The following is a 23,277-nucleotide window of genomic DNA, read 5'->3' as shown; positions in this document are numbered from 1 at the left end:
CAACTCAGGCACTAGCCGCCTTAACTCTGCTGAGCCACTTGTGATTTTCATCATTGTACAAGTTTCCTATACCTGGAATGTCCAATACCCACCCCCATGCTCCTACCCCCCCTCCATTATCACTTTCTCACTTGGCCTTCATGACTCAATTCAGAGTTCTAGGATGCTATTCCTGGTTCCTCTGAATTTCCACAGGACTTAGCATGAATTTCCTGCCAGGCCCTGTCTATACCCAGTATTCCCAGCTCTTAAACAGCTCTTTGTCCTGGCAAGCACTCAGTGTTTGACAAAGAATCCTGTTAATAGTGGTTATGTTTCTTAAGAGGTTTTAGTTGTCTTTTTTCCAGTATTAATGAAGGTAAACTTTTTTGTCTTTACCAAAAATAATTCCTTGATTGATGGAGTTTTTCTGAAGTTCTGAAGATTAACCAGCATGAAAATTAGTTCTAAACTTTAGTCTTAAGAACAGGTTTTTTTCTACTTAAGTTTAATAAGTTCATTTCTTCATAAGCTGTGGAAGCTTTAAAGATACCAATTCAGCTATGCTTCATTAGAGTATAGAATCGCTAGAAATTTAATGTAAATAAGCTATTTTCCTGTTAATGTTTATAGGATGCAATTTGTATTTTTTGCAAACAAGATAGAATTAGGGACAGTGGTTAGCCTCACTGATGTACATTTTGAAACCTGTTTAGATTTTTAATGACAGAAGCCCTAAAAAAATACTAAACTGGAAGTAAGATCTTTTGGTCAGCTACTGATTTATTCCTAAAATGCCTCAGCAAACATACTGACCTGAGCAACTTTGCTATAAATTGGCAAATTGAGCTAAGTGTATGGGGTACATCGTTTGCAAAATAAGCAATAAATTTAAAATGTGGTTTGCGGGGCGCCTGGGTGGCTCAGTGGTTTAAGCCTCTGCCTTTGGCTCAGGTCATAATCTCAGGGTATTGGAATCAGAGCCCCACATCATTGGGCTGTCTGCTCAGCAGGGAACCTGCTTCCTACCCCCTCCCCCGCCTGCCTCTCTGCCTACTTGTGATTTCTGTCCGTCATATAAATAAATAAAATCTTAAAAAAAAATGTAGTTTGCCTTACCATTCTGATGTAAGAGCAGATAGAGTTCAAAATGATTCTGTGTATTTAAAGTACTGTCTTATAAATGTATGTAGGTCTTTAGAACAGTAGGCATATTATGGACAATGTATAACAAAATTGAAATAAGTACAGTTTTGGTGTTTGTTTGTTTTTTTTTTTAAGATTTTATGTATGTAGTTGACAGAGACAGCAAGAGCAGAAACACAAGCAGGGGAAGTGGGAGAGGGAGAAGCAGGCTCCCAGCTAAGCAGGGAGGCTGATGTGGGGCTCCATCCCGGGACCCTGGGATCATTACCTGAGCCAAAGGCAGGCACTTAAGGACTGAGCCACCCAGATGCCCCAGTACGGTGTTTTTTTGTTTTGGTTTGGTTTTTGGTTTTTTTAAAGTAGTTTCAAGACTTTAAAAACTTCAGTAGAAAATAGCATAGAATATAGCGCTGCTTGGTAGTTATACCAGTGAAGTACATTTTATTGGCAAAAATGTTTAGAACATTTTCTTGGACTCTTACATAGCATTGGCCTTTATGAGGAAAGTGTGATGTGTTATTTGCTCAGTAATGAAATGAAAATAAATACAAAATGGAAGTGTTAAATCATGGATAGAAAAAAGTGATAGACAAGTTTTATATTAATCTTGGTGAAATTATTCTTCAATCTGTCTGTTGGCTTGAAACCTGCTGAAAATGTTGCCTGAATGATTAAATACTTCAGAATTTTGAGCAAAGAAAATAAATGAGCCTGCATTCTTACAGTTGAAAACTGTAGGTTAGAGTTCAAGAATTTTAACATATTAGTGAGCGATCAGAGAATAATAGGAAATTATTTGCACCTTTTAAGCAGTGTGATTAGCATTACAAGATTGCATTACCATATATCATACTTTTAAAACAGCCATTGTTGATGCATTAAAATCACAGAAAATGTCAAGAAGTGGTTCAGTTGGCCACCAGATAAGAAGACCACATCAGTACTTGGCCCACTACATACCCAGTGCTGCAGTGTCTAGTACTAAAACCCTAGGTTGGAAAATGCTGATCCAGATTGGGACAGATTTTACTTGTAATAATTGTGTTTTTATATTTTCCCTCATTTAATGATGATGGAAATGGTTTAAACCCAGGCTTCTCATAAAACATCTTATGTCAAGATCTAAATCAAGTATCTGACCATTTAAACCACACTTTGAAGCAAATGATGACAAGAGCTCTAACATTGGATTTTTGAGTTTGGTAAGCCAATTAGGAAGTTAATAAATTTCTCTCTACATTTGACTCTTAATGTCAACAAAGTAGGAAAGAAAAGGAAATTGGATTCATAAGCAATTCACATGTAAAATTTTGAAACACAACACCACTGCACTCTTGTCATTAGTGCCATTTTTGCATTTACTGGGGTTTTTTGTTGTTTTTTTTTTTTTTTTTTTAATTTTATTAGAGCATGAGGGAACTTAAGTAGGGAGCAGCAGGCAGAGGGAGAGAAAATGGCTCCCAGCTGAGCAGGGAGCACTATCCCAGGACCGCAGGATCATTACCTGAGTGGAAGGCAGAAACTTAATGACTGAGCCACCCAGGCACCCCTGCTGGCACTTTTTGATCAGTATGACCTCTTCATTTTAAGAGCCTTAATTTTTTTTTTCATCATTGGATGACATAACACAGGCCTTTGGAGGGTAATTTGACAGTGTAAATATTTAGAACATACTGAAGCATTATGTTTATTCAATTATAAATGTTGGTTGAAGCTACTGCATGCTTAGCAGTGAACTAGTTAAATTATTAGATTGGGATAAAAGTAAGGTATTCTAGTGAATCTTCTATCGAAACAAGGAAAACAGAACAATAACAAATTTTGATGAGTATCATGAAATAAGGAGTGGTGGGTAGAAGGCCTAAAGGTCAGGCAGATAATCCTTGGGAGAGTTATTCCTGAAAGATCTGTACTAGAGTTGCCAAGTCTGTTCTAAGGTGGTAACTAGTGAAGGTGGTATAAGTTTTAATGAGTTAAAAAATTAATAGCATAAAATGAAATAGTAGAGGTAGAGGATTCCATCATGCACAGCCTCTAGGTCATAGAAAAGAATTTGAATTTTATTCTAAAAACAGTTGGGAAATATTGAAAGGTTTGAAATAGCCCTATTTAGCTTTAACATAACTTTGGCTTCTTGGAGAACAGATTAGAAAGACCTACTTGATGGAAAAGAACAGTGAGAAAGCTTATTTAAGCAGTTTAAAGTTACAGCCTTTGTGTGATCAATAAAATGTACGCTCCTAAATTTGGGGTTATGTGACTAATGTGTTGGGCTTTAAAACTTGGAAGTAAGATAACACAAGAAGAAGGTAAGTGATTTTAAACCATTTTAAGATACATTCCTCAAGAAATGAAGATTTCATACTGATTAAAGGTAAATTTTAATGGTTAAGGATGTATATTTCAGTTTCTGCAATAATGAAAGTACAACAAAAATTTAATAGAAAAATAGGATAATGAAAATTTGATAATTGCAATGAAAATTGAAAATTTGGTTTTACGAAAAGTTTTTTTTAAGTCTTTAAAAAAGATTTTAAGAAAATAGGTTTTCTTAAACTCATGTAATACATCAAGTGAGTTAAACTATATCTGTAATTAAAATGGATTTTTACCTCCCTATTACAGGTTTCCACACTGGATTAAAATTTCCAAAATCCCATTATGTCTATAAGGTGCATTCAGAATAAGAACAAAAGTTGAAAATAAGATGGAAAAATAGGTACCAAGCAAATATTAACCAGTATGTGCCAATATTAATATTTTAAAAAAGACTTTGAGAGAACAAGAGCACAAGCATGTGGAGAGGAGAGGGAGAAGGAGACTCCTCACTGAGCAGGGAGCCCCATGTGGGGCTTGAACCCAGTACCCTCGAATCTTGCCCTGAGCAGAAAGCATCCACTTAACTGACTGAGCCTCCCAGGCACCTGGATAAAAGGGTCAGTTCAACACTAACAGAATCATCATAAACTTGGAAGTGAGTTGAAGCCCAGGCTTCTCATAAAGCATTCCATATCAAAATCTAGTAACTTCAAAATATTAAGACTGAAAGGGTGAATAGATCTGTGTAGTTAGAAATCCTAATAGCTTTCTCAGTAACAGTAGCATTAAGCATATGGAATAAACATGATCAAGTTGATGTAATTGATAATTGCAAAACATTACCTCAAGCAACTGCACATAGAGTATTTACACAGACTCTTGAACCATACAATTCTCAAACAATTTTATAGCACAGAACATACTTGGCCAGTGGGCTTAAACTAGAACTCAACAGCAAAACTAAAAAGTAGTTCAGATTTTACATTGACGTATATCAAAGGACAAATGACAACGGAAGTTTAAAATGATGAGATTCACCCAAAACAGGGCTTAGAGGGAAATGTGTAACTTTGAAAGCATAAATGAGGAAAAAAGGTAAACCAATATATGTTACCATGTCAAAAATAGATCAAAGTAGAAAGTGAGAAAGCAAAAATAAAACTTTTGCTTCCTGGCAAAGTTTACCCTTCTATCTAAAACAATATATTAAATAGGATTTTTAAGTGTGTTGAACAAAAAGATTGGGAGACCATGATAATCTGATAAAAGGAAACAAGGTGAAACTGAATGCTGCCGCCCCACTCCTTTGGGTTTCTTGGATACATCACTGGAGTTTCCTGGGTGGAGACTTCCCGAGGTGGGAGGACAGGAAGGAAGAAGTCATAAACATTCATAGGGCGGGTAATAGGAAAAGTTCACACGTGGAGATCCCCAGGAGGTCCTCCCAAGTCTTCAGGTGAGTATTAGCACATCCCTGGAAAGAAACTTACACAAATGCAGGAAACACCTAACCCAAGCATAGAAACAAAACTGTAGCAAATCACACACCCGTGATATCCTTCATAAAGGAAGTTATTACCACTTGCAACAAAGTAAAAATGTAAATCTATTGGGTTAAAGATATGACTATTAAAGCAAAAATATTTTAGAATCTAACTTGGGGTTAGGAATAGAAGAGATCTTAACTATTTATTTGAGAGAGAGCAGGCAAGTGTGGGGAGAGAAGCTGACCATGCTGAGTGCACAGCCTGATGCTGGGCTTGATTCCATATGCCTGAGATGATGATCTGAGCTGAAATCAAGAGTTGGAGGCTTAACCTGCAGCTACCTAGGGGCCCTTGAGACATTAACTTTCTTACATGGGAATCCTCAAAATGCAGAAGAAAAAATGAGCATTTTTTTTTCTGAATAAATGTTTTACATACGATAGTAGACACAACACAAAAAGTTAAAAAAGACAAATGACAAGGTAGGAAAATGAAAAACGAGATCTCTCTAACTCTACAAAGAACTACACATTAGTAACCTATGACAGTCCAATAGGAAAACACAAAGAGGAAGTTAATAGATGTGGAAATAGATTTAACTTCACTAGTGAAGTTGGATTTAAATTCACTAGTAGGGAAATTCAAATTAACAAAATATATTTAACCCGTCAGACTGTAAATATTTTAGACAGCAATACTAGTTCAGTACTGGCAAACAAGCAGAAAGGACATTTTGAGAAATATCTTTGCATGAGCATAGAAAAAATTGGAAAGAATACATCTCAATCTGTTAATACTGGTTTGGGGAGTGAAAAGGAGAGATGAGGATATTACTAGCATTTTAAAATATAATCTAAATGCTGTTTGAACCTTTTTGTTTAGCTTAATGTTATAATAAAATTTAAAATAATAAAAATCAAGGCAATTAAAAAAAAAAAACTATTACAGTAGATTAAGTAAAAGATGGTAGTGGACCTGAACCAGGCAGTAGATGTGGAGACTGAGACAAGTGAATGTATTTGAGCTATATTTTGAATTAGAATTAATATTACTGGATGAGATTGGAAGACAGAGCTGATGGAAAAGGAAGACTCACATAGAACTAGGAGTGGAGAAGAAAATTTGAAGTTCCAGTTGAACACACTGAGGTGTCTATGGGCTATCCAAATGGAATGACAAACAGTTGTATATATGAAGCTGGAGTTCAAAGAAGTACAGACTGCAGATAAATTTGGGGGTCACTAGGTATAGCAGTTCATTTCTAAGTATCATATAAAAAGCCCTACAAGGATACACACCAATATATATGAGAATATTATTGCACCATTGATTCTTACATCAAAAATTGTTAATAATCCAAACATTCAGAAGTTTTTGGATTATTTGTGGTATTTAAGAAGAATGAAGAATTTATATGCATACTAACCAAGAGATGATCAGATGGTTGTTAAATGTTAAAAACAAAAGACAAAAAAACAGGTTGCAAGAGTACTTCCAGTAATGATGGAAAGCTAATGAAGTCATGGGGATTTTTCTTCTGTTTTAATCTAGAAGATTAGGTATAATTATATTTAATCTGCAGTCCATTTTATGTGGTGTGAGATGTTCACTTTCATACAGGCATCCAGGTTTTTTTTTGGTTTTTTGTTTTGTTTTGTTTGGTTTGGTAATATTTGTTGAAAAGACTATTACCTTTGTTCAAAATTAATTGAATTTATATGTGTGAACAGGTGTGTGTATGACCTCTTTTATCTCTCTCTCCGTCTCTACACACACACAGTCATATATATCTACCTGTATAAATACAAATATATAGGTATAGGTAGGTAGATAACAGTATTCTGTTTCATTGAACAGATATGTCTGTCTTCATGTTATCACACTGCCCTACAGATAACAATTATAATATCTGATTAAAAATTTTATAACAACTAAAACTCGCTGGAAAGCATTTCAAAGGCATACAGAAATTGGAGAGGAGTTTAATTGCAAAACAACAACAACAACAAGCCCTGCAGCTAAAAGGGATAAGAATTAAGTATTACTGGTCTTTAGGACTGAGGGTGATGCCCATCCCTCATGATTATGTCTGTGGGATATCAGTGGTGGAAAAATCAGTCTCACTGGCAAAAAAGTGCAAGAGATTGGACTTCTGCCCAAATATATGTTTGACAGCTAAACTATGCATAAGAGAGGATACCCCTGAAGCCTGGTGAAAAAGCAAGCAGAGGCCCAGAGGGGAATCTAGTCTTAAACTACTCAAGACTATGTCCATGGCTTTGATGCTTTTCATAAATGAGTTTATTCCTCCACCATAAGCACCTTAGGTGGCAAAAAGTTGAAGCTTTACGTGTTTGAAATACCCAAGGCTGGCAGAGCTGCTGGAAATTAGAGGAGAATCCCTGTAAGTCAAGAAAAACACAGAGAGGGTGGTCCCCATCACTAACTGACCCACAAATTATGTAGTATAGGGTAGATCATTCCACAGAACAGCCATGAGAAACCACGGGAACAGAGCAGAGACTGAAGCAGCTGTATACCATAAGAGAGGAAATGCTGGCAGTTTGAATCCAGGCAGATTGACCACCTGATGGATGACTGCACCACCTGTCCTCTCCACCCCGCACCCCAGCCCCAGACCAAATCAGTAATCCTCATAAGAACACAATAGCGTCTGCAGTCACTACAGTATATTAACTACAATGTGCAGTTTTCAACTAAAGACTACTAGGAATGTAAAAACAAAAACAGGAAGAAGGGTTTGCAGTAAATGCAGTCAATACAAAGGGACTCAGTGTTCCCAGATGTTTGATATAGCAAAAGACTTCAAGCATTTATTTTGTTAAGATGGCAATTATATTGGGTGATGTTTGAATGTTTATTTTTATTTTTATTATTTTTTAAAGATGTTATTTATTTGACAGAGACATACAGCGGGAGAGGGAACACAAATAGGGAGAGTGGGAGAGGAAGAAGCAGGCCTCCCACTGAGCAGGGAGCCTGATGCAGGGCTCAATCCCAGGACACTGGGATCATGACCTGAGCTGCAGGCAGCTGCTTGATGACAGCCACTCAAGCGCCCCTATTTGAGTGTTTAAATCTACTTTGGGTTCCTGAGATAAATCTCATTTGATCATGAAAATGGTACATATTTTTCAGTTTTTCATGAAAATTGTACATATGAAATTGGATTTTAAATAAGAGTTTACCTCCATGGCAAATCACAAAAGCCACTGAAATTAGCACTCCTTTCTTCTGTTATTTCAGATTTTAAAAATCAAGTATTTTGTCTTAAACATAAACTCCATGAATGTAGACTTCTGTGTATTTCCTTTATATCCTTAACAACGAGCACAGTGCTTGACATGGAATAGGTGTTCAGTAAATATTTTTTGAATGAATGAATAAATGAGTGACTAAAGAAATATGCTGAAGGGGTGCCTGCGTGGCTCTGTCGTTCGGTGTCTACCTTTGGCTTGGGTCATGATCCCAGTGTCGTGGGATTGAGCCCCATATCTGGCTCCCTGCTCAGCCTGATTCTCCCACTCCCAAAATAAAAAAAAACAATGCTGAAATTAGCTGGATCTATGGAGTTGGATCTATGAAGTAAGAATTGCAGATATTTTCCAACCATAATGAGGTAATCAAGGTCCTGTTCATTAATCTTGTTTTTGTAACCATGTCTATTTTAGAATTTCTTAATACAAGTTCAGGAGAAGTAGCAAAATAAATTCATCAATACTAGCTAAATATTGATATATGCTGTGAATTAAAAATAAGACATGGGGGAAATGAATCTATAGATTAAAATCATTTCTAGATAGGGATTTAATTTAAAACTAGATAATGTATGAACATATACTTACATTTAAAAAAAAAATTTGAAAATGTGGTCTTTCAATGATCTGACCTAACTTTAATACTCCACTGTTGTATTGATCAAGCAGACATGACAGTTTGTGCACTCAAAGGAAAACAAAATGACCATAGTTGTGTATTAGTGAGTAGATCTCTAAGAAAGATATCAGAGGTTCCTTAAGTAAAGCACATAACTCTCATTTAGAAATTCTTTTTATGGTGCACAGGATGTTATTAGGTTGGTCACTAGAGGGTGCTAGTGTTTCAGACCAACACAATTCAGACTGCTTAGACAACCAGAGTCTAACTGGCAGTATCTTATTCTGTGACTCCTCAGATCCCCTAAATCACTATAAGGTAAATAACTACAAAGCAGACAACTTAGAGTAAGATGAAGCAAACTGCTAAAAGGAAAGTGTTGTGCAAAAGATCTGAAATGCAACACATTTAGAGCTTTTGTATAGAGATGAGTGAAGAGTCTAACATTAATTCTTCCATACTACGCGATGCTTGTTACTCTTATAAAGTCCAGTTAGCTTTTTTTTAAAATTTATTTTTTATTTATTTTCAGGATAACAGTATTCATTATTTTGCACCACACCCAGTGCTCCATGCAATCCGTGTCCTCTATAATAGCCACCACCTGGTACCCCAACCTCCCACTCCCCGCCCCTTCAAAACCCTCAGATTGTTTTTCAGAGTCCGTAGTCTCTCATGGTTCACCTCCCCTTCCAATTTCCCCCAACTCCCTTCTCCTCTCTAACTCCCCATGTCCTCCATGCTATTTGTTATGCTCCACAAATAAGTGAAACCATATAATTGACTCTCTTGGCTTGACTTATTTCACTCAGCATAATCTCTACGAGATGCTTGTTACTCTTATAAAGTCCAGTTAGCTGCAACATGCACTGCAAGGGGGAAAGTAAAATTCAAGTAAGTCAAATGTTCATAAAGATGAGAATAATTTTTATTTAAGATTTTATTTATTATTTGACAGAGATCACAAGTAGGCATAGAAGCAGGCAGAGAGAGAGGCGGAAGCAGGCTCCCCGCTGAGCAGAGAGCCCGATAGATACGGGGCTCGATCTTAGAACCCTGGGACCATGACCCGAGCCCAAGGCAGAGGCTTTAACCCACTGAGCCACCCAGGCACCCCAGAGAAAAATTTTTGATGTAACTGAAAAACATCAACTTTGCCTTTTTCGCTGTTTAAATCATGAAAAAGTCTTAAGTCTTTAAATATATAATTCTACTAGAGACTGCTGAAAAAATTTGATATGTACTTTCATCCATATGCTTAAGATAAAGTATATATCTAATAATAACATCAACTATGATCTTATTTTTAAAATGACATTTTAGGGAAAAATCTTTCACAATTATGGGTTTCAGATTATTTTGAATTAATAAAAGTTTGGGAAAGATTTAAAAAGTAAACCACTTTAGTATTCCTTCCTAGCTGTTGTTCTCATTAGAAACATGACATTTTAAAAGAGAAAACTCATGGGATGCCTGGATAGCTCAATTGGTTAAGCGTCTGCCTTCAGCTCGAGTCATAATCCCAGAAGTCCTGGGATCAAGTCTGGAGCCTTATTCACCAGGCTCCTTGCTCAGCAGGGAGCCTGCTTCTCCCTCAAACTGCCTCTCCCCCTACTTGTGTGCGCACTCTCTCTCTCTGACAACTAAATAAATAATCTTTAAGAAAAATTTTAAAAAAATTAAATGATATCAAAACACAAAATAATACTATCATTTCATTAATGTGTGGTGTCAATATGAAGTTTAAATTACATTTTTGTTCTTCTCCTTTAAAAAGTATATAAATCCGGATGCCTGGGTGGCTTAGCTAGTTGAACAGCTGCCTTCAGCTCTGGTCATGATCCCAGAGTCCTGGAATTGAGTCCAGCTTCTTGTTCAGCAAGGAGCCTGCTTCTGCTTCTCCCTCCGCTCCTCCGCACCTTGTATGTGCTTTCTCAAAAATAAATGAAATCTTTTAAAAAATCAAAAACTATATAAATCCCATAATGATAGTTTTCAAGCTCTCAAAACAGAATCAATACAACAGCACAGAAAGAAAGAATGTGAGAACATACTCCATTCCCATCACCTACCATTCATTTACAGCCATAAAAGATACCAACTAAGCTAGGAAAAGCAAGGAGCTAACCCGGCTTGCTACAGAAGTCAGTCTGAAGTCTGAGTTAATGGTATTCACACAGCTATATGATCAGGTTTAATTTCTTAAATATGAAGAAAAATGAAATTTATAAATATTTTTAAATATTTTCATTTCCTGGACAATGGGCAGAGTCAGAAAAACTAGACCCTTCCAAAATGTGGGAACAATGTTACTATTGATTTTCCTCTGCTAAGAGTGGTTACGGTATCCACACAAACGGCACTGTAAAGACAGAAGCTGGAGAATTGCTGGAAGACCTTGGGCATATCCCTCAACTTTCATGGAGCCTGAGTACCTCATCGTCAAAGGGGAGCAATAATAGCAACAGGACCTTGGAAGATCTCTGAAAGAACAGGAGACTGTGAAAACACACTAAATATTGGTTTAACAAAAGATGTTACTAGACAATTATGCCCATTTTCACTCAATGTGAAGACCTTCCTAACATATAACTACAGCTTCTAGTCCTAACTGTACGAGAATGGGCAAGGATTGGAGAATGGTTGAAGGCTCTGGGAAGAGCTTGCTTCTCTCCGCACCCAGTCGCTCCAGCTCCCATAGGCAGGCGGCAGTTGATTTCACGATCTCAGACAACCAAGTGGGTGCTACCTGCCTCTAGGCACTTTAGCCCTGTCTAATTTTTTTAACGGGGGGAGGGAAAGATTTTTAAGTGGAGAGCGGTGGTTGAGGTTTCATCTTTGGATTCCAGCGTCCGATTTTGTTTCTCTTTAGGAATCCCTTCTCTCAAGACGCTATTAGTTTTGTACTTTCAAAGCGCCCTCTGGCAACAGAGCAGCATGGTCGGCTCGCGATCCTTCTGGAGCCCCAGAGGACATAAAGGGAGAAAAGTTCACGTTCAGCTACTCAGAGTGTGGTCTGCCTGGATCGCTTAGGGACAGGTGATTTACACTTGCCAGGGTTACAAAAGAGCTTCAGGACGAGGATCGAGTCCCTACGTTAGAGTCGGTGGATGGGTGAGGAGGGGGGCGGGCGCTCAGGTCGGCCTTGGCAAGTTGCCCAGGGTCTGGAAGCGCTGGGAGACATTTTAGTCCGGGCCGCCCACGGGCGCTCCTCTGGCAAAGAAGAGGAGGAGGCGCCGCGCAGGGAAGAGAGGACTGGCTAGGCGTCCCGTCCGGCCAGGAGTGGGAGCAAGGAGTCCTCCTGGGAGTTTCCAGCCCAGGCGGCCAGGACAGCGGTCACGCAGCAGCCGAGAGACGCGCACGGTTGCTTCTCCATCCTCCTCCCAGCGCACTGATGCCCACACCCCCGGGCGCCCCGCCCTCCGCGGCCTTATAGAAGGGGCCCGCACCTCGCGCGCCTCGGAGCTACAGGCTTCCCGGAGCCGACGGCGGGGCGCCGCCGCCAGAGGAAAGAAGTGAGGCGGAGGCTACGCCCCGCATCATGGAGGGCAGCCCAGCCCTAGCCCCAGTCCGGGTGGACACCGACCTTCGCCGCCGCCCGCGCCCCGCCCGCCAGCTCCCGCTGCTGCTCTCCGGGCACCGTCCCCTCCTCACCTCGAAGCCAACATGAAGGAGACCCGGGGCGACGGGAGCGCCCCTTTCTGTACCCGCCTCAACCACTCTTACCCGGGCATGTGGTCGCCCGAGCTCTCCGCCGCGGCGCGGGGCAACCTCACAGGTTCCCGGGACCCCCGCGAGGACTGCGGCTCGGTGTCGGTAGCCTTCCCGATCACCATGTTGATCACCGGCTTCGTGGGCAACGCGCTGGCCATGCTGCTCGTGTCGCGGAGCTACCGGCGGCGGGAGAGCAAGCGCAAGAAGTCGTTCCTGCTGTGCATCGGCTGGCTGGCGCTCACAGACCTGGTCGGGCAACTGCTCACCAGCCCGGTGGTCATCGTCGTGTACCTGTCCAAGCAGCGCTGGGAGCATCTCGACCCGTCGGGGAGGCTCTGCACCTTCTTCGGTCTGACCATGACCGTCTTTGGGCTCTCCTCGCTCTTCATCGCCAGCGCCATGGCCGTCGAGCGGGCGCTGGCCATCCGGGCGCCGCACTGGTACGCGAGCCACATGAAGACGCGCGCCACCCGCGCGGTGCTGCTCGGCGTGTGGCTGGCGGTGCTCGCCTTCGCCCTGCTGCCGGTGCTGGGCGTAGGCCAGTACACCATCCAGTGGCCCGGGACATGGTGCTTCATTAGCACCGGGGAAGGAGGCAACGGGACTAGCGCTTCGCACAACTGGGGCAACCTCTTCTTCGCCTCCACCTTTGCCTTCCTGGGGCTCTCGGCGCTGGCCGTCACCTTCGCCTGTAACCTGGCCACCATTAAGGCCCTGGTGTCCCGCTGCCGGGCCAAGGCCACGGCGTCGCAGTCCGGCGCCCAGTGGGGCCGGATCACCACCGAGACGGCCATCCAGCTCATGGGGATCATGTGCGTGCTGTCAGTCTGCTGGTCGCCGTTGCTGGTACGTAGTTCCAGCGAGTGCGGAGGTCGGGGCGGGCGCGCGTGGTGGCGGGCCAAGGAAGCCTCTGGATGTGGCAGCACCTGCATAGGTGTGTTTGCAACCACAGAGGATTGGAGAGGCCTCTGTCCCCCTATCTTGATTGTGGCTTCGGAGTTGAGCTCCTCATTTATTTGCTGAGCACCTTTCAAGTGCCAGACATCCTCCTAGGTTTTGTTTACGCACAACTGGAGACCACAGGGCTGCTTACGTTCTAACCAGAGAAAGTAGGAGGATGCCCAGCTGTCATTTCAGTGCGTGTGCACAGATACGGGTTTCTAACGGGTGCAGTGGGAGCAGAATGGCTGTAACAACTATAGCCTGGTGTTGTGCGTTTTCTCCTAATTTCAAATATCTTTTGCAAGCTGAGGCGATTTTCAGTCTCTGGACGTACCCTACCTGGGAGAGCAGGCAGGCACAGACGTCCTGCAGCTCCTGAGGCAGCAGTGTGCGCTTGCCCAGCAGAACCGAGCTAACCTTTCTTGCAGGCTCACTCTTGACTGGAAACAAGAGAGTGAAGATAGGTCTTGCTGCTGTTGCAGCCTGCCTCAGACCTTTTGAATGGTGCTTGTATCCTCTAGGAATTGTTTGAACCCACATTCCGTTGGTGGAACCCTAAAGCCTGGAAACTCTGACCATCCTTTGCATGCCCTTGTGCCAAACATGCAGGGCTGTGGCAGAGCCAGTCCTGAGATAGGATCCTGGGGGTTTCTACACTTCCTAGCTCCTCATAGAGGTTCACAGCCTGGGAGCAAGTGATGTTTACACTTGCTCCTTGTGTTACACCCAGCTTTACCTGGTACTTTCCAGATTTTCCTCTGTGGTACTTTCAGCTAGAGATTTCTGTGGGTGAATATAGTTTAGAAACACCTGATGAATGGATTTGTTTAGGTTCCAAGCAGCCTGGCTTACTAAGGAGGTATGGCAGAAAGAGTGACCTGGTAAATGTGGCAGAATTATAGTGGATTAAATATTGGACCTGGAAAGTTACTAGACAGTTGTGAAAAACTTCTGAAATCCATGGACACAGTTTTCAGAACCACTCTCAAATAGTTTTTCTTTCTGGTGATGAAATATACATAACATGAAATTTACCATTTTTAAGCAGGTGATTGAGTGGTATATTGACATTGCTTTGTACCACATTTAGTTTTAAATTCCTCATATTTAAAAACAAAACCTTAGTTCCTCTTCCCTCTCTCTCTCCCTTGCATTTGACCAAGCAGATATGCCAGAATACCTGTGTTTAACTGGTGCAGTATATTTAGAGTACAAGTCTTGGCTCCAAATCAGTGACACGTGGTGACAAGGAGAGCTGTGTCGGGACCTAGCTGCTCACAAGTCACTGTGTGGTCACAGTTCTGCGTTCCAGGAGCTGGAACTCAGGCTGATGTCATCACCATGGCTTATAAAGACCAGCACCAATTTTAGGCATATTTACTTCTATGGTTGGGGGTACGTCGGGGCCCAAACAGAAGGGAGAAAGAGTTCTAAAAAAGAAACACTTTATGAATGTGGTAATTAACATAACTTTAAAGACGGAGTATCTGAGTTTTTCACAGCTGTCATTTGAGACTGAGTTTGCTCTTATCACACACTTTATATCTTAAAAGAAATGCAATTAAATTACACAAATAAAATGCTTATCTATACAGCTAAGCTGACGAAGAGAAACTATGTAGTGTGTTTTTATTTCATAATTTTGATTCTAATGTCACAAGCATGATAACTCTAAGAATTTAGATCAATTTTGAAAGTTGTAAGCTAGGATAGTAAAACTCACTCTCTTCAGAAAAACATATTTGGAACTACTCCTATTTATTTATTTATTTATTTATTTTAATTTTTTATTTTTTATAAACATATATTTTTATCCCCAGGGGTACAGGTGTGTGAATCACCAGGAACTACTCCTATTTAATTAACGCATTCAAAAGATATTAACGGGCTTACAACTTTGTATCAGAGACTCTGTTGATTCATTTCTTATAAATACATTAAACTTAAAATGAAATAAATTTAACATGTAATCATATCAAAGAGGAGAAATTCATGGTTTCCAAAGTAGGTATTTTTTAAACCAAAGGAGATGGTTCTGTCTTCTGTTTTGTGCACCATTGAAGTTAAACCTTCCAATATTGTCAGAAAGATCTGCAGTAAAAAGCTATTGCAAAGAGAAGAAACTGGGAAAACTGCTTTCTTAGTAGGTTAGGGAATTGTAGGAATAAAAACACGAACTTAGTGAATTAAATTTTTAATGTGTGTTAATGTTGAAGCGAAAGATCTTTTTTTACATCTGTTTTATAACTGTAGAAAAATATAGATTCCTTATTAGTTTTTGTTGAGTTGTGTGCATGATACTAATCTAATTATTCACGTTTAACTTAAATGGGTCCTGAGTATATCTTATTTTTAAGACTATCACAACTATAGTAATATTCAATGTTACTGCTGGAAAACTTAGCAAAGAATAGATACCGTTATAAAAAAAATACAACCTGCAGTAAGTTTCTGCCACATAAATACTTAGAGGTTTATCTATGGTGGAAACAAAACTTTTTTACTTTTCTTTTTTCCAGAAACTTCACAAAATGTGAGATGTGAAATTGAGAATACAGTGGGAAATGATGTCGTTATGATAAATGATCTACAATTTGTGGTCACTTTATGTTTCTATGTGGCATCAAATCCTGTTGGAATCAACTAGTTGACTCAGCAATGCAATTTATTTGACTTTTTATTATTATTTTATTTTTTATGAATCAAATTCACCAAATAGTCCAGGTATTAAACATGATAGCCAAGTTTCCAGAAACAGGAATCACCTCAGGGTGTTGTTCACCAAAAGTCATGAGTACATCTTGTGTTGTTCCTCTGGTGTTTGTGTAATAGTGCGCTTGTGTAAACCTGACCCTCCCCAAACAGGTGGAATATGGCTAACACGGTCACTCTCTTAAAAATAGTAAATATATGGAGCACCTGTGTGGCTCAGTCTGCTTAGGGTTTACCTTCAGGTCAGGTCATGATACTGGGGTCCAGGAATCAGGCCCATGTAGGGCTCTCTGCTCAGCGGGGAGTCTGCTTCTCCCTCTCCTTCTGCCCCTCCCCCTGCTCCTTCTCTCTCTCTCTCACTCTCTCCCTCAAATAAATATACATAAATCTTTTAAAAAATAGTAAATATAAAACTAACATTGTGAAAAAGGAGGGCAGAGGACCAATGTTTCTCAACTACAACTTTGGAACTGGATAAAAGCAGCCATAGAAATTTCTGCCTTTAATCTTGAGCTTCCAAATTCTGCTCAGTATCCATAAATGTAAATAGGGATGCTTCAATTCAAGAAAATATTTCACAATGTGGATGTGACTTCTTTAGATTTAAGGAATAACTGATATATTTTGACAAATGAAACTTGCCTTAAATATACCACATGTTATTATTATACGGGGTAGATTATTTACAGAGGTAACATTGTTTATAGTACAGAAAAGTATTATGGAATTGCTAATTTTCTCTGCCTGTAAATTTCTGCCTTATTTAGGATGTTGCTTCAGAGAAAATGATTACACATGTGAACTGGCCATTGTGGAGGGAAAAAAATCTCTATTATTTTTTTAAATTTTTATCTATTTGACAGACAGAGATCACAAGTAGGCAGAGAGGCAGCCAGAGAGAGGAAGAAGCAGGCTCCCTGCTGAGCAGAGAGCCTGATGTGGGGCTCGATCCCTGAACCCTGGAATCATGACCTGAGCTGAAGGCAGAGGCTTTAACCTACTGAGCCACCCAGGTGCCCCATCTCTAATTTGTTTTTATAAGAATGGAGTTTATTCAGAATTCTTTACTTTTTTGTTTATTGCAGTACATTTTAAGCACTGTGGAGAGGATATTAGGTAGAATTACTGAAAACTGGTGGAAGAGCTATAATCTGCTCAGAGAAGCAGAATCCCCACATTTATGAGTGAAAAAATTAGAGGACAACACAAGATTCGATGTAATTAGTGCCTTTGGTTCTGGGAGGAATGTCCGTCTGACTTTAGCAGTGTAGACTTCAGGGAAGAAGTGGGATGGCAGTGCTTGACCTTGCAGCTAAGAGCTCCCCACGTGAGAGCTCCCCACAAACCAGAACAGAATGTGTCCACTAGAACCATGGGAAAAATGCTTTGAAAAGGTTTATGGGATCAGACTGAGGTTGTTAAGATGAACATGGGTTGAGGACAGCATTCTTTTGCCAGTCAACCATAGAACTTCTATTTTGAGTTTCTGAACAGGGGAGAAGGTTTGCAAAGATTGATATGGCTGTGGTGTGTAGATAGATTTGGACTGGAAAATGGAAAAGAGAGAATAGTTATGAGTTGCTTTTACAAGTCAGTTAGGGCTTTAGGGTAGAGACGGTGGGAAGAGATGAGTCAGAGAAGGAAAAGGAATAGAGAACTGAAGTTGTCAGAATGGTCAATTTCTGTGATTGATTGAAAGACGTTTCTTGTGCATCTGTCCTCTTCACTGTGGTTAATATTTTCACATCCATTATACCATTTAACTGCATTCTGTAAGATTGCCAATATTTTCTACTATTTTCTCATTCAAAAAATGCAAGTATAAAGAATATTAGAACTAGCTATCATTAACTTTGAGCTTTTTTTGTTGTTGATTTTTTTTGTTTTTGACAGGAATTCTAGCTGTAATAGTGGGCCCTGGGCAACTTATTTGTCTTTTTATCTGTAAAGTTTGGAGGTCAGACCATTAGACATTTAAGATATTTTTCCCATTTATGTTATTCTCGTGTTCTCTTACTGGGAAGAATGATAGTTCAATACACAGGAATGGGAAACCTAGAAAGGAGACTGGATGGCCAGTTATTTTTTGTAAGAACAGGCTCCTGAGTCACTAGGGTTTTAGACAGAGTACATATGGTGAAGGTGGATTATCTAAATGATATATCTAGAAACTAATATAACTTGAAGATTAATTATATAAATCATGGCTTAAAGAACACAGATTTTTTTTTATTTTGAGTATAACAGAGAGAGCCAAGAATTAAACAGTTCTTAAGCCATCCTATTTGAAGAAATTCAGATGGTCTAGACTTGTAACATAATTGTGACTCATTGGCTTTTCTCTTTTGAAAAAGGTGTAAAGGTCAAGAAATCAATTAAGAAAGTTTCCATGGGTTCAGTTTTCTGGGAATAACCTTCAGGAATATGTGCTGAACACATTTGTAACAGACGATGATTCCTCCGGGGGTGATGAATCCTCCCGGGGGTGATGAATCCTCCCGGATTGGTAGTGAGGGATTCTGCGTCTTGTTTCAGCTTCTAGTTCTGGCCTTGCATTGCAGGGAGGTTGGGTGGGTAGTCCTCCCTTAAACTTCTTACATTTGTGTATTTTTTTCTGAAGATTTTATTATTTATTTGGGTGACAGAGAGAGAGAGAGAGAGAGAGCAGGGAAGGGTCAGAGGGAAAGAATCTCAAGCAAACTCCATGCTGAGCATGGACACCAACTTGGGACTCCATCTCAAGAACCTGAGATCATGAAGGGAGGAAACCAAGTCAGTTGCTTAACTGAATGAGCCACCTAGGTGCCCCACATTTGTGTAATATTTTTTCTAATACAACAGTGTTCCACATTTATTTCACTCATGCCTAAAGTCTCAAAGGTCTACAACTGTAACATGTCAAATTTTGACTCTCCCATTTTCCTCAATTCCTTACATAGAGGTAAGTAGGAAGTTTGTATTTCAACTCCCTCCATACTTCTAGAGGATTATTAGATGGCCTCTCAAAGCACCCCTTTTTCCCTAGAAAATTCCAACTTCCATAGATTAAGGAAGATAACCAGAGGAGCCTGATTTTTCTTGGGGTTCCCCTTCTATTTTGACCCCTAAGTGTATGTCAATATTTTATAGTCATTTGTATGCAGAAATGACAGTTGGATGAGTGACTTCTTTAGCAAGGGGAGCACCACACACACATATAGAAGTAGAATTATGGAGTGCAAGAAACTCTTTGTGCTCTTTACTCAGAACTCTCATCTCTCTATTTTTTCACTGGCCACTTCACTCTGCAGTTAATTGATAGCTGCCAAGTAGTCAGCCTTCCCAGATTGCCTAAGGTCCCAAGTTAGAAGTCAATTTGTTGGAAAAGACTTTCTTCACCCTCACCTGACCAAACGGGTGCTCTGGCCATTTGGTTCCATAGCACCTACCTTGCATTTCCCAGTCATAGTCTGAGTCACACTTTCCTGGACATATTGGTTAATTGGCGTCCTGAGGCCAGGTGCAGTATCTGTCTTGTGTCTTGTTCTTTTCCCTGCAACAGTCATAATTGCATGGCCATACAAGGTGTATATACAAGGTATATAGTTATTGTTTGAATATCTAAGCACCTAAATCAGAAGACCCTATCTAGTCCCAGTTACATAAGCAATTGTGTGACTTTAGATAATTTACTTGTTATCTTTGTGAACTATTTGCTTTCCTTTGGCAAAGTAGGAATAAAAACACCCACCCACCAATTTCACAGGATTGTAATGAAAACCAACATAAATCTTTGTGTAAATAATTGGGAATATCCCTTTAATATTATGAATACTACTATGATGTTTTACCAGATAATAAGGTTGATTTCTTGTGTCCAGATAAACCTTTCCCCCAAGAAACTGAAGAAAAGAGACAAGGGATGTTTCACAGCTTGATTAGTTGTAGTTCACTGGGGGAGAAAATGTGCGGTGCAGAAATGGAACTTTTCAGAAAAAAATAAAATAAGAAAAATGGTCAACTCAGGTGCATAAATTTTTACAAGGTGATATAACTCATCCCTCCCCCTCTCCCCCTGCCACCATCTCTCCTCTGCGTTTTGTCAGCTCTGGAATCCTTTCCCCTTCGTGGCTGACTGTTAATTAACTCTCTACATCTAAAACATGCTGTGTCTCATCTCCCTTTTCCCTAAACCTGGAGGTATAACCACTGCCTCACCCTCTGAAGACCTCTGCTTCAGGTCTAGAATGTGCCCCTGTTTTTCCAGTCAGACACATTTTTGTATACCCCGACTTGTTCTCACACAAATGTTTAAGTCAAATGAATTGTGCATCTCATTATTATTGTTAGTCATTATCCTGCAGACTTAAGAGTGTGCTTGGTGACTCAGTTCTGATCTCTTCAGAAATGATCACTAATATCAACGCTAAACAGAATTTCCACCACTGACTCAAAGCCCAAGATTGTTTACACAATCCTTAAATGAGGCCAAGCGTGAGAATCACGGAGTTGTAAATTGTGTCACAATTAGACCAGGTCCTGACAAGGTATTAATGTTATTTGTAGTCTATAAATAGCACAGAGTATGATTTTCCCATCCAGTGGCCCTCCTAGACGGTCCCTTTGGCAACATTCATCAGAAAGACATTTCACTGAGTGATTTTGGCACTTATTAAAAGTGTATAATATTAGTTTACCAGTACCAATTTTTAAGATAGGCATTTGAAGAACCATAAATCTAAAGATGAATGATAGTGGCAGAGATAGAAGAGGAGGCTTGATTTTTCACACCTTAACTCTGTTAGAAAGAAGGAAATTAGCCAATTTAGGTAAAAGTTATGTAATAGAAGTACAAATAGCAGTACTATTTTTTAAAATCTTGAAAATACAAAAACAGAAGGTCAAGTTAGAGTTGGAAGCCTACTTACTTTTTAAAAAACTTTGTTAAAGATTTTACTTATTTACTTAACAGAGAGAGAGAGTGAGTGAGAGTACAAGCAGAGGAAGTGGCACAGGGTAAGGGAGAAGCAGGCTCCCTGCAGGGCTCCAAGCCAGAACCCTGGGATCAAGGCCTGAGCCAAAGGCAGATGCTTAACTGACTGAGCTACCCAGGCATCCCAAGACTCCTTCTTTTAAGCCATTATTGACCCTCCAAAAAATCAAGTGCAATTTAAAAGACCTAATTTTCACTAATCTTTTGATATTTCTGAAAAATATTTGATTCCTGAAAGTAGATTTCATCTTTCCCCCCTACTTTCCAAACTTTGTGAGTGTTATTTTCTGCGGTTGAGAATATGCTTCTATTGGTGTGACTCAGGGAAATTTGGAAAAAGAAATGGGTTGTTAGTGTGGAAAATGCTGAAAGAGAGATTATAAAGCACAAGAAACATGTAGGGGAATTCACCTGACAGTAGGGAGGAGGTTTCACTGTGGTCTCCATGTAGGAAATTTCCCGGATAATGTCCTGCTACCCGCCACCTTGCGTGGGTCTGGTGGAGCGCACACCTGCATGCCTGTGCCTCAACAGTCCTAAGGGATGAGTGGCAGTTAGTGAGGAAAAGTCCCCCTGACTCCTGAGCTCTCCTCTCTGCTTCATCAGAACAGAAGAAGGTGACTAGAGAAGTAAGTGAGGGAATAAGGCACCAGAAAGCAGAAGACCAGGATTCTGGTCTAGGCTTTACCACCACATGATGGAAGTCTGTTTATCTTCCTGGTTTTCCCTTCCTCATCAGTAAAATAAAAACCATTATCAATTCTAAACTTCCTTTCAGCTCTGACTTCCTGTGGCTTGAAATAGATAAAACTGTCCCTTGTGGACATACTGTATTAGATGTGTGAAGGGAAACACCCAAAGACTTCCTCAGCAGAGGCGGAGATGTGTGTGCAAGAGGACCAAGTGTATCACACATTGTTTTATACAGTCATTCTATAACTATTTTTTGAGGGCTTGCTGTGTGCCTGCCATTCTGCTCGTCCCGGTTGTACCGTAGTGGCCAGGGCTGACTCGTAGGACTGTCCGTGTTGAGCAGTTACGTAACTCTAGGGGGCACTGTCCACATTGTATTCCAGGTAAATGACACTTTCGTTAAGTGGTGTGCAATCTGTGCTCTACAATTTTCTTTCATGAAGCTTTCCACCTCCTGAGGTAGGAGACAATGAAGAAAAGTCATTCCAGTCAATAAATGTTACAGTCTGATGGGTCATTACCATGGTTGCTGTCGCTGCCACATGGTGCTGCTGCCGCAGATGGGCAGGTCTGCTGGTCTGCTGCTGTTCTGAGGTCCTGCTGGAGCACGTCGCTACCCAGGCTGTCGTAGGTCTGTGCTTGGGTGCCATTGTCAGAGAACAAATTAATCCACACCCATAAATACAGGTGTAAAGCTCAGCAGTAAATACCCAGAGGATAACCACTGTGCTACAGTTTATGGATCCAGAGGGCAGGTGGCCTCAGGACACATACAATGTGGAACCAGCCTTTTTGCGTCCTTCGTCTCCGGGTTGTACTCAGACCATCTCCTGACAAGTTTGCTTTTCCCTTCTGATGAATTTCCTTGTAAAACTTTCCATGTCTTTTCCGTCCAATGAATGTAGCCAAAGTCAATTTACTTGAAGTTTCTTAGCTTCACATCTTGGGAGAAGAGGTTAGTCGGTCAACCCTCCCCCAACCTTTTTCTTTCCAGAAAGCATGATGGTTTACCTCTTCCTAAGTGATCAGTGGTGTGTACCAGGAGTGTTATGTGGATTTTCTTGTTATACCAATTTCCACTATGTGATCTACTCATTCTACATTTACCAGAGCAATTACTTCTTATTCTATGAGGTCTGCTCCAATGTGACTTGCTCTGTCCTGAATAGAGAAATAAGGTAGCTTCTACATTCCTTATGTATATCACTAAAACAATAAGCATGTTATGAAGGCAAGAAAAAGGTACTTTAAGACAGTGTCGGGGCGCCTGGGTGGCTCAGTGGGTTAAGCCGCTGCCTTCGGCTCAGGTCATGATCTCAGGGTCCTGGGATCGAGTCCCGCATCGGGCTCTCTGCTCAGCAGAGAGCCTGCTTCTCTCTCTCTCTCTGCCTGCCTCTCCATCTACTTGTGATCTCT

General features: G+C 40.4%; 1 protein-coding gene across 3 annotated transcripts in view; it reads left to right on the top strand.

The window, feature by feature from the left end:
• Window positions 1-11,696: 11,696 nt before the first annotated feature.
• Window positions 11,697-23,277, top strand: part of PTGER3 (prostaglandin E receptor 3) — a 195,818-nt gene continuing 184,237 nt past the window's right edge. The window contains exon 1 of one of the 3 annotated variants that reach the window (XM_004763017.3): window positions 11,697-13,388. In XM_004763017.3, coding sequence (XP_004763074.1) covers window positions 12,495-13,388 — 894 coding nt within the window. In that variant the 5' untranslated portion in view covers window positions 11,697-12,494. The remainder of the gene's footprint in view (window positions 13,389-23,277) is intronic. The other 2 variants (XM_045064720.1, XM_004763015.3) reach the window with 2 other exon arrangements.

The sequence above is a fragment of the Mustela putorius genome, unplaced genomic scaffold, assembly GCF_011764305.1.
Source record: "Mustela putorius furo isolate JIRA1106 unplaced genomic scaffold, ASM1176430v1.1 tig00003853_pilon_pilon_pilon, whole genome shotgun sequence".
Lineage (NCBI taxonomy): Eukaryota > Metazoa > Chordata > Mammalia > Carnivora > Mustelidae > Mustela > Mustela putorius.
This window is presented reverse-complemented; position numbering and strand designations above follow the sequence as displayed.